This window comes from Cherax quadricarinatus, unplaced genomic scaffold, assembly GCF_038502225.1.
Source record: "Cherax quadricarinatus isolate ZL_2023a unplaced genomic scaffold, ASM3850222v1 Contig5391, whole genome shotgun sequence".
NCBI classification, from domain to species: Eukaryota; Metazoa; Arthropoda; class Malacostraca; order Decapoda; family Parastacidae; genus Cherax; species Cherax quadricarinatus.
Genome location: NW_027200417.1, coordinates 5,080 through 20,958, shown reverse-complemented (window position 1 = coordinate 20,958; position 15,879 = coordinate 5,080). Strand labels below are relative to the sequence as shown.

General features: G+C 41.7%; 1 protein-coding gene across 1 annotated transcript; it reads right to left on the bottom strand.

Moving 5' to 3' along the window:
* Positions 1-3,945: 3,945 nt before the first annotated feature.
* Positions 3,946-5,324, bottom strand: LOC138852230 (uncharacterized; the record flags this gene model as incomplete). The annotated part of the gene is given in 1 exon segment (XM_070081965.1): positions 3,946-5,324. A coding segment is annotated over 1 exon segment (1,075 nt), but the record flags the coding sequence as incomplete, so codon positions are not given.
* Between the last annotated feature and the right edge of the window lie 10,555 nt (positions 5,325-15,879).

Here is a 15,879-nt window from a genome sequence, read left to right as displayed (position 1 = left end):
GTTTTAATCTATTGTTCATCCATTTGGGATCATTTTTGTTAGATCTAATTTCCCTAATCGGACCAAAAGTTGTCTGGGCAGCTAGAACTATGCTCTGAAAAACGTCATATCGGCAACCAAGATCACCTACCTGACCCATATTCAGGACATCCAAATTTAGCCCACCCAGGTAATTTTTCAGTCTCATGAAGTTGGCCAAGCGAAAATCTGGGACAGAGATTTGATTGCAGTTATCTAGGTAATTCCAAGATATATTGAAACTAAGTGATTTGTGATCACTTTCCCCAAGCTCATCATTAACCTCAAGATTATTAATTAGTGAATCTTTGTTGGCGAGAACCAAGTCAAGCAGATTGTTTCCTCTAGTTGGTTCTGTCACAAACCGTTCTAAAAAGCAATCCTGAACCGTATCAAGAAAGCCACTAGACTCAAGATTTCCTGTCATATTGTTCCAATCAATTTGTCTAAAGTTAAAATATCCCATAATCACAACATTTTCATATCTAGATGCCTTATGAATTTCGTCCCATAACAGCTTACTGCCCTCCCTATCAAGGTTTGGGGGCCTATAAATCACACCCAAAATTAATTTGTCACGTCCCTCGAGAAACTGTAGCCAAACAGATTCTGTGTTCGATGTTTCTAGTCTTATATCATGTCTAAGACAACAATTTAAATTTTCTCTGACATACATCGCCACGCCACCACCCTTCCTGTTGACCCTATCAGTGTGGAATAATTTATAACCCTGTATGTTGCATTCAGAAGGCATTTCTCTATCTTTCAGGTTGAACCAGGTCTCTGTTATACCAATAATATCTATATTACCTACACTTGCAAGTAATCTTAGCTCATCTATCTTATTTCTTAGACTCCTACTATTTGTATAGTAAACCTTAAGGGACCTAGTCACTCGTTGCCCTCTACTATCTCTCTTTGTTTGTTGATCAATTGATTTGCCATTACTAGCAACGTTATTTTGAATATTGTCTTTTAAACATATCCCTGAGGTATCCCGGTAATAACTGCTGTTTTTAACCCTAATGCTGCAGCCTGATTGTTTCCCACCAACACCCATAACTCTATAATCTATCAGTTTAAATTCCAAGACAAGTCATTAATTACCCTCTCAATTGAATTGGCTAATGCAACCACTCCATCCCCAGAGAGATGAACCCCATCCCTTGCATACATATCACGTTTGTCAAAGAATAGGTCCCAGTTATCAATGAATGGGATTGCAAGTTCCATGCAGTGCCTGTCTAGCCAGCAATTTATATCAATTGCCCTAGACATCCATTCATTGCCCACTCCCTTTCTAGGCAAGATGCTACATATGACTGGGATCCCTCCCTTAGACCTAACTACTTCTATGGCTGACCTGTACTTATCCAGCAGCTCCTCTCTCCTGCCCTTCCCAATGTCATTACCCCCAGCACTAAGACAGATAATGGGCTTTTTCCCATTACCTGCCATAATATTATCCAACCTGCTGACTATGTCACCAACACCAGCTCCAGGAAGACACACTCTCTGTCTGACCTTTCTGCCTCTGTTACAAAATGCACGGTCCATATATCTTACCTGAGAATCGCCTACTATTAAAATATTCTTACCTTGATTAGCAGGGGAATCAGTGGTACCTTCAACCTCACTAACCACTGAAGTACACTCGTCTTGGAGAACAGAGAATCGATTTCCTATCTTCACATCTTCTCTATTAACTCTCATCTTCCTTCTTCCTGAACTGTGAACCACTTGCCACTTAAAGCGGCTGCCACTGTCACTGCTGGTGACCATTCCTTCCTTACCAGCTAAATCCTTCTCACACTCGCTCCCAAACTCATCTATGCGAAGTTTCAGCCTCCTATTTTCCTCCTGAAGAAGTTGAATCTCCTTCATCACTTGAACCTGAGATTCTAAAACACTACAACAAGCCATGGTGCTTGGTAACAGCCCACGCTAACTGCGAAGAGCTTAGGCAGGTATGACTGCAGGTGACCACTGACCTCAAAGTACTCAAACCACTGACCTCAGCGTTTTCTGTGAAATAATCTCCTCTCCTACATACCCCTAACCTGAACCTCACTATTCTCGTGTAAACTCTTATCTGTTTCAGTTACCTTCCGCCTATTCAATACACTTGCATCATCTGCTACATGGATCTCCTACCTACCACATCATATGCCTTTTCCAAATCCATAAATGCAACGAGAACCTCTTTACCTTTATGTAAATACTGTTCACCAATATGCTTCACTATAAATACTTGATCTACACACACAAAAAAAGAAACTTTCATCATTCAACACTTTCACAAATCACTCACACATAATCACTGTCTTTGCAGAGGCGCTCAGATAACCCAGACACCTCCTCTAAAGTGCAGGCATTGTACGTCTCATTTCCAGGACTCAAGTCCAGCTAACCAATTTCCTTGAGTCCCTTCACAAAATATTCCCTTGCTCACACTCCAACAGCTCGTCAGGTCCTAAAAACGATTCGTCTCCATTCACTCCTATCAAACACGCTTATGCTCGTATGCTGGAAGTCCAAGCCCCTCGCCCACAAAACCTCCTTTATCCCCTCCCTCCAACCTTTTCGAGGACTACCCCTACCCTGCCTTCCTTCCCCTACATATTTATATGCTCTCTAAGTCATTCTACTTTGATCCATTCTCTCTAAATAACCAAACCACCTCAACAAACCCTCTTCAGCCCTCTGACTAATACTTTTATTAACTCCACGCCTTCTCCTAATTTCCACACTCCAAATTCTCTACATAATATTTACACCACACATTGCCCTTAGACAGGACATCTCCACTGCCTCCAACCGCCTCCTCGCTGCAGCATTTACAACCCAAGCTTCACACCCATATAAGAGTGTTGGTACTACTATACTTTCATACATTTCCCTTCTTTAACTCCATGTACAACGTTTTATGTCTTCACATATACCTCAACGTACCACTCACCTTTTTTCCTTCATCAATTCTATCGTTTACCTTATCCGCTGACAAATCAACTCCCCAATATCTGAAAATATAAACTTCTTCCATACTCCGTCTCTCTCCAATGTGATATCCAATTTTTCTATATCTAAATCGTTTGACATCATCATCACCACACTCTTATCTATGTTCACTCTCAACTTTCTACCTTTACACACCCTCCCACATCGGCGGTTTCTAGCCGATGTCTTGCCAGAGGCGCGTTTACACTGCAGTTATAAAACTGCAACATTAACACCCCTCCTTCAGAATGCAGACACTGTACTTCTCATCTCCAGGACTCAAGTCTGGCCTGCCAGTTTTCTCGAATCCCTTCATAAATATTACCTTGCTCAAACTCCAACAGCACATTAAGTCCTAAAAACCATTTGTTTCTATTCGCTCATATCTAACACGCTCACGCTGTCTTCATCTGGACTACTCTCACCATTAATTTACACTCGCTGATTAGATCATCTTGTACAATAAACTTTCTTAATTTCCAGGAACCAATTACATTTTGTTTTATAATCCGAGACGTTTACCCATTTCCTGCTTTAAGCCATTTCCTGCAAGTTTTTATCAGGTTCATAAGAAATGACTGCTGCTAAAACGTAGTCCATGATATATTATAATGCCTTTGTGCGCTATACAAGCAATGTTATTGTAAATTTGCCAAATACATATATTGTTTCTGTTTATTCGTAGCTACCTCTCTGTAAAACTCACAAATGTAAGTAAAACTCTGTGATGAAAGAGTCGGTAATTAGTGTTAATGAATCATTGTGATGTTCCATTGAACAGCTATTCAAGAGGTATGAAATCTCCGAATTAATTAAGAAAATGTAATATTCTGATTATCCCGAGTACTAATGACACTTTTACCTAGAAGACTTATCACATTATAGAACACCTACCTTCACCAATATACCATCAACACACTGTAGACTTACCAGAAACGGGTGTAGCTAGGAGAGCAATGAGCAGCACAGTAACTGCCAACAAGCGTCTCACTCTCTTCCAGCCAGCTGCTGACACACGACAAGCTGTGGATGAAATACTTCGTCCAGATGAGGGTACGAGGCCATCTTGCTTATAACTGAGGCCTCCGGCTGGTGTTATGAAATCCTCTACGGACGATAATAGTATCCGGGCTGGTGATGGGATAGCAAGTTGATGTGAGGTCATATTGTCATGAGGCTGGATGCCCACACTGTCCAGTACGATTGACGTGTTTCCGCTACGTGAGAGCGACAAGCGAGGAGTGATGGGCGTCTCTGACACGTCCACCGAGTCAGGGACAGATGTCAGAGTATCAAGGGGAGACACCCATTGTTTATGGCAGCGTGAAAATCTCGGAGATAGCTGCTTATATAAAAATGCTGCTAAACGTTTGTTTCGAAACATGGCCGAGTTTATGTTTGTGTTAGATACTCTGGGACCTTGATGGTAGTCAAGCGATGGTGCTAATGAATCTGTGTTGAAATTAGAATATCTTGTGCTCGATGCTGGTGACTGAGGATGCTGCATAACGCTGAGCCTGCCTACTGTACACACTCCTTCCCCAGCACACATGACACTGCAGGGTGTAGATACCTCAACCTCAGTGTCTATGTCCAAGTTTATGTGACATGCCTTATCATCTACATTATTTATGCTATCAACTAGTTTAATTCTATCTCCTAACTCATAACCTAAATTTTCTACATCGCTACTTAAGTTTCTTTCTGTGATGCCTGTATTTTTGCCTTCGTTTCCTGATTTTATTGACAGTTTATTTAAATACTGATTATCGCCACTTGACTTGTTCTGTAACTGACTTCTGGAATCATTACCTCCGGTGCTCATTTCATTCCAGTCAACACATTGGCTTACGTTTAAAGGAGCTGCTCTATGCTCATTACACTTTATCATACTAAAATGCCAGGCTTCCCCTAACCCCATACTTAATGCGACGTTGAGGTCCCTTTGTGATGCCATGGGAATATCTATAACAACATCGGCAAACACACTTACTGAAGGCATCATTTTAAACACATATTATAAAAGTAGCAATCTAGTTGTTGCTAGGAAGACGCAAGATCTGTGATTGGCCAAAAATTCTATCACCGAACTTTGTATCGGTCTTTGTCAGGTAAAAAACAATATTTTGCGATGTTTGTGACGGTCCATGACAAATTATAGGTAACAACGAACGAAGATTTTCATATTTTAATTTTATGATGATGTCGTTGATGTAGTTGATGTCGTTGATCTTGTGTTTGCTGTTGCAACACTCGTATTTTTGCTTCTTTTCTCGTTCACTCGCTGACACCAGATCGTGGGCCCTGGAAACAGAAAACCTTGAGTTGTCACATGATAACAAAAAGGTAAATGTTGTCTAAGCAAATCTTAAAACATCCCAGTAATAAAATATAATATAATAATAATAATAATAATATTAATAATAATAATAATAATAATAATAATAATAATAATAATAATAACAATAATATCTTCATGTACTACAAGTACATGTACAAGGTATACAGTCCTAGCTGACATCAATGACATACTGCTATATAGAAAACCCCTTGTTATGCAGAGTATTTCGGGCAAATTAGGTCCTTGTCCCAGGATGCATCCCACACCAGTCGACTTACACCCAGGTACCCATTTTCCTGATGGGTGAACATTGACAACCGGCGTAAGGAAACACGTCCGATGTTTCCACCCCTTCGCCGGGAATCGAACCCGAGCACCTCATTGTGTGAAGCGAGAGCTTTCGCCACCAGGGAAGGGAAAAAATGGAATGCTGAGCCTAAGAACATTCCAACAGGTAGAGAAACAGAACAAGAGGATGGAACACCCACTAAACAGAACAATAACATGGAACACCCACTAAACAGAACAATAACATGGAACACCCTTTGAAAAGAAACAATAACTTGGAACAACCTCTTAGCAGAAACCTCTGAACAGATTAGATTTAGATTTTGCCACCGTAGTGGCTAGTTTATTGTGCACCCACACGGTGAACGGTAGCGTAAAGACCTAAAACCTAGCCCCCAAAAGGGCTAAAAGGAATACATCTGCATTTATGTCTACAGTTCACTTATCTGTTACAAACATACTTGGGAAATTTGCTTAAGGTCTATCTCTGTATTCCTGAATAAGTGGACAGTTAAGCACATAGCGTTCATAGGGATTTCTACATATTTTACATTTGGTTTGATCATCATCTGTGTGTCTGCCAAATTCCTAGAAATACTTGTGACCAAGCTTAAGCCTGGCTACTACAACATCAGTCAGGCGGTTCACTTTTCAAGTTGCTCCATTAACATTCTTATCTACGTTCATGTTATCATAGTGGGTTATAGATCTACTCAGGCTTCTAACTGCATTCCTATAACATTCAGTTTCATTATTTACTTCTCTTCTAATATTATTCCTAATGCTTCAGGGTACTTTTCTTGGCTTACATATGAGAAGAGAAACCCAGAGAAGAAGAACAATAAGATGGAACAACCTCAGGGCAGAACAATAAGATGGAACAACCTCAGGGCAGAACAATAAGACGGAACAACCTCAGGGCAGAACAATAAGATGGAACAACCTCAGGGCAGAACAATAAGACGGAACAACCTCAGGGCAGAACAATAAGATGGAACAACCTCTTGGCAGAACAATAAGATGGAACAACCTCAGGGCAGAACAATAAGATGGAACAACCTCTTGGCAGAACAATAAGATGGAACAACCTCAGGGCAGAACAATACGATGGAACAACCTCAGGGAAGAACAATAAGATGGAACAACCTCAGGGCAGAACAATAAGATGGAACAACCTCTAGCCAGAACAATAAGATGGAACACTCTTTGAACAGAAGAATAAGATGGAACAACCTCTTGCCAGAACAATAAGATGGAACACTCTTTGAACAGAAGAATAAGATGGAACAACCTCTGAGCAGAAACACGGAAAGCCACAACAATACGTGGAAATACATTACAAACAAGCAGAGAGAGAAAATAAAGAATGTGTTGAGAGGTTCGGACAATTAACTTCACATTTTTCATTCACTGGACAATAATATAATATTTGTACTAGTTCACGTTGCAATAAATGATACTCATCAACTGTGTAAACAAAATTTTGTAAATAATAAACGAAGAAAATATCTCAAACACAATAAAAAGTTATCAGTTTTCTCTCATAAATGTGTTATGTGTCTGTATTACTCTGAAGAAAATACTAAGGGTGCTAAGGGTGCAGATATTTACTTAAGGGTGCTAAGGGTGCAGATATTTATTTAAGGGTGCTAAGGGTGCAGATATTTATTTAAGGGTGCTAAGGGTGCAGATATTTATTTAAGGGTGCTAAGGGTGCAGATATTTACTTAAGGGTGCTAAGGGTGCAGATATTTATTTAAGGGTGCTAAGGGTGCAGATATTTACTTAAGGGTGCAGATATTTATTTAAGGGTGCTAAGGGTGCAGATATTTACTTAAGGGTGCTAAGGGTGCATATATTTACTTAAGGGTGCTAAGGGTGCAGATATTTATTTAAGGGTGCTAAGGGTGCAGATATTTACTTAAGGGTGTTAAGGGTGCAGATATTTATTTAAGGGTGCTAAGGGTGCAGATATTTACTTAAGGGTGCTAAGGGTGCAGATATTTATTTAAGGGTGCTAAGGGTGCAGATATTTACTTAAGGGTGCTAAGGGTGCATATATTTACTTAAGGGTGCTAAGGGTGCAGATATTTATTTAAGGGTGCTAAGGGTGCAGATATTTACTTAAGGGTGCTAAGGGTGCAGATATTTACTTAAGGGTGCTAAGGGTGCAGATATTTACTTAAGGGTGCTAAGGGTGCAGATATTTACTTAAGGGTGCTAAGGGTGCAGATATTTACTTAAGGGTGCTAAGGGTGCAGATATTTACTTAAGGGTGCTAAGAGTGCAGATATTTACTTAAGGGTGCTAAGGGTGCAGATATTTACTTAAGGGTGCTCAGGGTGCAGATATTTACTTAAGGGTGCAGATATTTACTTAAGGGTGCTAAGGGTGCAGATATTTACTTAAGGGTGCTAAGGGTGCAGATATTTACTTAAGGGTGCTAAGGGTGCAGATATTTACTTAAGGGTGCTAAGGGTGCAGATATTTACTTAAGGGTGCTAAGGGTGCAGATATTTACTTAAGGGTGCTAAGGGTGCAGATATTTACTTAAGGGTGCTAAGGGTGCAGATATTTACTTAAGCAAGAACTTGAAATTTATCTTCTTAGGTAAAAGGACAAAAGTGCAGCTAATGTGATATTTATTGCGGCAACGTTTCGCTCTGCAGGAGCTTTATCAAACCGCCGAGCTCCTGGAAAGCGAAACGTTGCCACAATAAAATGTCACATTAGTTGCACTTGCGTCCTTTTACCTAACATATTGACGGTAATTCTACCAACATTAATACGAAATTTATCTTCAGTAACGATAAAGGGAAGTATTATGTCAATATTAATTTAAGTTAATGGTTATGTGTGTGTGTGTGTGTGTGTGTGTGTGCGTGTGTGTGCGTGTGTGTGCGTGTGTGTGCGTGTGTGTGCGTGTGTGCGTGTGTGTGCGTGTGTGTGCGTGTGTGTGCGTGTGTGTGCGTGTGTGTGCGTGCGTGTGTGTGCGTGTGTGTGTGTGTGTGTGTGTGTGTGTGTGTGTGTGTGTGTGTGTGTGTGTGTGTGTGTGTGTGTGCGTGCGTGCGTTCGTGTGTGTGTGTGTGTGTGTGTGTGTGTGTGTGTGTGTGTGTGTGTGTGTACTCACCTAGTTGTACTCACCTAGTTGAGGTTGCGGGGGTCGAGTCCGAGCTCCTGGCCCCGCCTCTTCACTGATCGCTACTAGGTCACTCTCCCTGAGCCGTGAGCTTTATCATACCTCTGCTTAAAGCTATGTATGGATCCTGCCTCCACTACATCGCTTCCCAAACTATTCCACTTACTGACTACTCTGTGGCTGAAGAAATACTTCCTAACATCCCTGTGATTCATCTGTGTCTTCAGCTTCCAACTGTGTCCCCTTGTTACTGTGTCCAATCTCTGGAACATCCTGTCTTTGTCCACCTTGTCAATTCCTCTCAGTATTTTGTATGTCGTTATCATGTCCCCCCTATCTCTCCTGTCCTCCAGTGTCGTCAGGTTGATTTCCCTTAACCTCTCCTCGTAGGACATACCTCTTAGCTCTGTGACTAGTCTTGTTGCAAACCTTTGCACTTTCTCTAGTTTCTTCACGTGCTTGGCTAGGTGTGGGTTCCAAACTGGTGCCGCATGTGTGTGTGCATACACACCTATTTGTGGTTGCAGGGGTCGAGTCATAGCTCCTGGCCCCGCCTCTTCACCGTTTGCTACTAGGTCCTCTCTCTCCCTGCTCAATGAGCTTTAATAAAAATCGTCTTAAAACTATGTATGGTTCCAGCCTCCACTAGGTCGCTTTCTAGGCTATTCCACTTCCTGACAACTCTATGACTGAAGAAATACTTCTTAGCATCCCTTTGACTCATCTGAATCGTCAGCTTCCAATTGTGACCCCTTGTTTCTGTGTCCCATCCCTTGAACATCCTGCCTTTGTCCACCTTGTCAGTTCCTTGCGGTATTTTATATGTCGTTACCATGTCTCCCCTGACCCCTTAACCTTTCTTCGTAGGACAGCCCCCTTAGCTCTGGGACTAGTCTTGTTGCGAACCTTTGTACCTTCTCTAATTTCTTGACGTGCTTGACCAGGTGTGGATTCCAAACAGGTGTTGCATACTCCAGCATGGGCCTGACGTATATGGTATACAGAGTCTTGAACGATTCCTTGGTGAGGTTTCGGAACACTATTCTTAGGTTTGCCAGACGCCCGTACGCTGCAACAGTTATCTGATTGATGTGCGCCTCAGGAGATGTGCTCGGTATTATGCTCACCCCCAGATCTTTTTCCTTCAATAAGGTTTGCAGTCTTTGGCCACCTAGACTATACTCTGTCTGCGGTCTTATTTGCCCTTCCCCGATCTTCATGACTTTGCTTTTGGCGGGATTAAATTCAAGGAGCCAGTTGCTGGACCAGGCTTGTAGCCTGTCCAGGTCTCTTTGAATTCTTGTCTGATCCTCGACCAATGTAATTCTTCTCATTAACTTCACATCATCTGCAAACAGGGACACTTCTGAGTCTATCCCTTCTGTTATGTCATTCACATATACCAAAAACAGCACAGGTCCTAGGACTGACCCCTGTGGATCCCTTCTCGTCGCAGGCGCCCACTCTGACACCTTGTCACGTACCATGACTCGTTGTTGCCTCTCTTGTCAGATATTCTCTGATCCATTGCAGTGCCTTTCCTGTTATGTGTGCCTGATCCTCTAGCTTTTGCGTTAACCTCCTGTGAGGAACTGTGTCGAAGACTTTCTTGCAGTCCAAGAAAATGCAGTCTATCCACCCCTCTCTCTCTCGTGTCTTACATCTGTTACCTTGTCATAAGACTCAAGCAGGTTTGTGACACAGGATTTTCCTTCCCTGTAGTCTTTTATAAGCTTGTGTCTTTCTAGGTTCTCCACCATTATCCTCCTGATCTTCTCCATAACTTTGCATACTATACACGTCAGTGGCACAGGTCTGTAGTTTAATGCCTATTATCTGTCTCCTTTCTTAAAAATTTGAACTACATTTGCCATCTTCCATATCTCAGGTAATTGCCCAGTTTCAATGGATGGGTTGAAGATTTTTGTTAGTGGCACACAAAGTATCTCTGCTCCCTCTCTAAGGATTCACAGAGAGATGTCTGGTCCCACCGCCTTTGAGGTATCAAGTTCACATAGCAGCTTCGTGTGTGTGTGTGTGTGTGTGTGTGTGTGTGTGTGTGCTCATCTATGTGTGGTTGCAGGGTTCAAGTCACAGCTCCTGGCCCGGCCTTCACTACAACGCTCTCCACATTGTTTTACTTCCAGACATCTTTAAGGCTGAAGAAATACTTCCTAACATCCCTATAACTCATTTGAGTTTTAAACGTCGAGTTGAGCCCTCATATTCCTATTTCCCATCTCTGAACTGTAAGAAGATAAGAAGGAAGGAACACTGCAGCAGGCCTACTGGCCCATACTTGCCAGATCCTTCTCAAGCCCAAACCCACTAACAAAAATAGTCTCTCAGCCCATTTTCACTTTTACCCAAGGAATAAGCTTTACATGACCCACTTTAATCCACACATGAATTTCGGTCTCCGCTGTCGTCGAATCGGGATTTATTATCATAATCAAGGGGGAAGCGCTAAACCCGGAGGATTATACAGCGCCTGGAGAGGGGGGGATGTGGAAGGCATTCAGGCTTAATTCGGGGAACTGGAGCACAGATCCAATTCCCTAAATCAAGAGCCCCTCACCAACATCAAGGAACCTTCTTTGAGGGGTCGAATCGGGAAAAACATTTTTTTTTTTGATTATTATTATTATAATCAAAAAGAAGCGCTAAGCCACAAGGGCTATACAGCGCTGCTTTTTTTTTTTTTTTTTTTTTTTTTTTTTTTTGAACATTTGAATCTATTGTATTAAGGGTTTTAGAAGTTATCTGAGCCATTCCAGGATGCTGACAATGTGCTCAGCATTTTTGATTGGAGGGTATAAGAATCTGCCAATTTTCCCAAGAATCTGGCCTTCCTTACATTCTGTCCCTGTTCACCTTGTCAGTTCCTCTCAGATTTAAATATCATTATCATATTCCCCTTAGTCCTCCAGTCCTGTAGTGTATTCAAGATTTGAAAAATGGACACAAATGCGGTATGATCGTTTACTGAGTACGTTTCGCCCATCCAGCAGGTTTTATCAAGCTACAAACAGATCTTCCTGAACAGAGTACATGAGTATATATAGGAAACACAGTGACGTGAAGAGTCAGGTGAGGAATGTTTAGAAGGTTGATTTGAAGACTGACCAGCATGGAATGCACAACAATGAAGTTTCTAGGCAAGTGTCTCAGCTATGTCGTAAAAGCCATTGTTCTGGTTGAAATTACTAGATATACAAATGAGTGATGATTCCAAGATCTTGTGGCACTGATTGTCTTCTTCCCTGGTGATAAATCTTGCATCTCTGTAGTTGATTAAATAGTTGTGAAGGTTTCGGTGTAGAACGCAGGCATTCTTCAAGTCGTCCATTCTGCCTGTGTATTGGTATTCTGAAATATGTGTTTGGAGGTCCATGGATGTCTCGTCCACGTATAATTCGTTCCAATCATTGCAAGGGATTACGTAAACCCCTGCAGATGATTGTACCTTGTCGTGTCCCCTACTGGTGATGTCTTTGATGGTGGTGATGTAGAGATTGATACTTGGATTGCGGTATTGGAAAAAATGTTGGATACGTGTTTGGCAACGGAGTTGGTGGGAAGACTACCACTTACCTCCAGGACTAGTCCTGTTGCAAACCTTTGCCATTTCTCCTTTTTTTTGATATGTTTGACTTTTATTATTATTATAATCATAACTAAGTGCTAAATCCATAAGGGTCACGCAGCGCTGATATGTTTTACCAGGTGTGGATGCTATACTAATTCTGCATAAGCCAGTAAGAGCCTGGCGTACACGGTGTACAGTGCCGTGAATGACTCCTTACTTAGATGTCGAAAAACTGTTCTTAGAATTTCCAGACGTGCGCATATGCTGTAGCAGTAATTTGGCTGATGTGCGCCTTAGGAGATGTGCTCGGAATGAAACTCAACCCGAGGTCCATGTCTTGAGTGGGTTTGCAGTATTTACCCGCCCCTAGAGCCTGTGCTCCGTCTGCTGTCTTCTTTGTCTTTCTCTAAGCTTCATAAATTTGCACTTGGAGAGATTGAACTCCAGGAGCCATTTGTCAGATCTAGCCTGTAGCCTGTCCAGTTTCCTTTGTAGCCTTTCCTAGTCCTCGTCCACTTCTATTCTCATTAGTTTCATGTCTGCGAACAAGGATACCTCTGACTCTATTTCCTCTATCACGTCATTCACGTATACAAAAAAACTGCACCGACCGTAGGACTGATCATTGTGGAACCCCACTAGTGACATGCACCCATTCCGACACCTCGTCACGGACCATAACTCGTCGTTTCTTTCCTCTTATTTCCTGATTCATTGCAGTGCTTTTCCTGTTATTCTTGCCAACTCTTCTAACTTTTGTGCATTATTGTGTCAAAAGCTTTCTTACTTTTCAAGAAAATGCAGTCAACCCATACCTCTCTCTCTCCCAGTGCGTGTGTGTGTACTCACCTAGATGTGGTTGCAGGGGTCAAGTCACAGCTCCTGACCCGTGTGTGTGTGTGTGTGTACTCACCTAGTTGTACTCACCTAGTTGAGGTTGCGGGGGTCGAGTCCGAGCTCCTGGCCCCGCCTCTTCACTGATCGCTACTAGGTCACTCTCCCTGAGCCGTGAGCTTTATCATACCTCTGCTTAAAGCTATGTATGGATCCTGCCTCCACTACATCGCTTCCCAAACTATTCCACTTACTGACTATTCTGTGGCTGAAGAAATACTTCCTAACATCCCTGTGATTCATCTGTGTCTTCAACTTCCAACTGTGTCCCCTTGTTACTGTGTCCAATCTCTGGAACATCCTGTCTTTGTCCACCTTGTCAATTCCTCTCAGTATTTTGTATGTCGTTATCATGTCCCCCTTATCTCTCCTGTCCTCCAGTGTCGTCAGGTTGATTTCCCTTAACCTCTCCTCGTAGGACATACCTCTTAGCTCTGGGACTAGTCTTGTTGCAAACCTTTGCACTTTCTCTAGTTTCTTTACGTGCTTGGCTAGGTGTACTCACCTATTTGTGGTTGCAGGGGTCGAGTCCTAGCTCCTGGCCCCGCCTGTGTGTGTGTGTGTGTGTGTGTGTGTGTGTGTGTGTGTGTGTGTGTGTGTGTGTGTGTGTGTGTGTGTGTGTGTGTGTGTGTGTGCGCAATCGTTTATGGTTTAGTCTGGGTTAAATATCATTCACTGCCGTCGTCTACCGGCATTAAATAAGTGGAATAGACGAGTATAACATACAGTATTAAAAATGGTATTGAATTTACATGTTAAACGGAGGTAAATTGAAGTCATGAACGGCACACTACTTCCAAGTTTCAGTAAAGTTTCTTACCGCAACTACTAATGCAATTTCACTGTTATTTGTACAGCTGTGTGTAGCAGTGATTCTGCTTCTAATTATCACTATACTTCTTTAAACAGCAGAGCAGGCGGAGTTGCGTCACTGCTGAGACTCTCACTACCATCATTGCTACGTCTAATTCCATTACTATTTTTGTTATTAATTGGGTACCTCATTAATAAATATTCGTCTTGATGTAGTTGGTGGCATTACATCAGGAATTCTTTAATTTGAGTTTTCCCAAGCGCAGTATCAAGTTGAATCCTTACGTATGTTTGAAGAGTGCTTATCCAGTTGGTTCATTAATGACGGTATTGACTCTGTGCTTAAGAGTTCCGGCAGGATGCTTGTTTCATTCTATTCTGTTTGTGTTGGGTAAAAGGACACAGGTGCAACTAATGTGACATTTTATTGTGGCAACGTTTCGCTCTCTAGGGGCTTTTACAAGCTCCTGGAGAGCGTGGCAAATGTCACATTAGTTGCACCTGTGTCGTTATAGCTAACATATTGTCGGTAATTCTACCAACATTAATATATGATTCTGTTTGCCAAAAAGAATTTTTACATACGTTCGTGTTGCACCACTTGCCTCGAAGTATCATTCCAGTGTTTGGAAGCATTGACTCCCTTTGTACTTCAAATAGTTCTTCGTTTTGGAAGTATGAAATCTATTCAATATAGTAAAGGTATGAATAAGATCTCAGAGTCTGCGTTTTCTGAGAGAGAAAAGACTTAGTGTTTTGAGTCTTCCTTCATATGATTTATTTCTTAGTGATGTTACAAGTATAGTTGTGCTTCTCTGTAACCTCTCTAGTTTGTCTTCGTCTTTTATGTAACTAGACGGTATATTCAAGACGTGGTCTAGTATGTGCATTATAAAGAGTAAGTGTGCGTTCTGATAAAGGACAATGGTATAAAATACAGCACCATGGGTAAACACATAAATGCAGTATAATGTGATCCTTTATTGACAACGTTTCGCCCAAGCAGTGAGATTTTTCATGTATTTTGAAGAAGCATACTACGAGGCTAATTATTATTATTATAATCAAGGGGGAAGCGCTAAACCCGGAGGATTATACAGCGCCTGGGGGGGGATGTGGAAGGCATTCAGGCTTAATTCGGGGAACTGGAGCACAGATCCAATTCCCTAAATCAAGAGCCCTTCACCAACATCTAGGAACCTTCCTTGAGGGGACTACGAGGCCAAAAGATTGTGAATAAATGATTACATTAAACAGCATTTGTGTCTTTATCAATAGTTTCTGAAATTTTGTATATGACATTCCTGACTATATCACCTAACATTGTGTTGGCTCTGCTACTCGCAGATGCCAGTGTTTGGTACTTTTAAGGTCGTTTATTATAAGTACCCCAAATTCATTTTTCTTCACTTGTTTCGGTTAATTTATTGTCAAAGATTTTTTTATTCGTGACTGAGATTTTTATATCTGTCGTCATTCAGACTCACCATCCATATCTCTGACCACAGCGCCAATCTAGCCACATCCCTCTGGATGCTCAATTATTCTGCTTGGGTACTATATTTTTTCCCAAAAAATTTTGCAGAATTAAACATATTATTGTGGCATACTAAGAGTATGTTATATTTTAGTTATATTTTAGCCTATGTCACACGCCCATATAAGTATGCCCTCCCGACCTGAAAACCAGATATTAAATGCACAACGAGCGGGACCCCTATGCTGTGCCACCACCTTGGTTCAACTCCGTCATTTACAAGGAAACCCACCAAAGTTGTGAAGCGATGTTGGACACTCGAG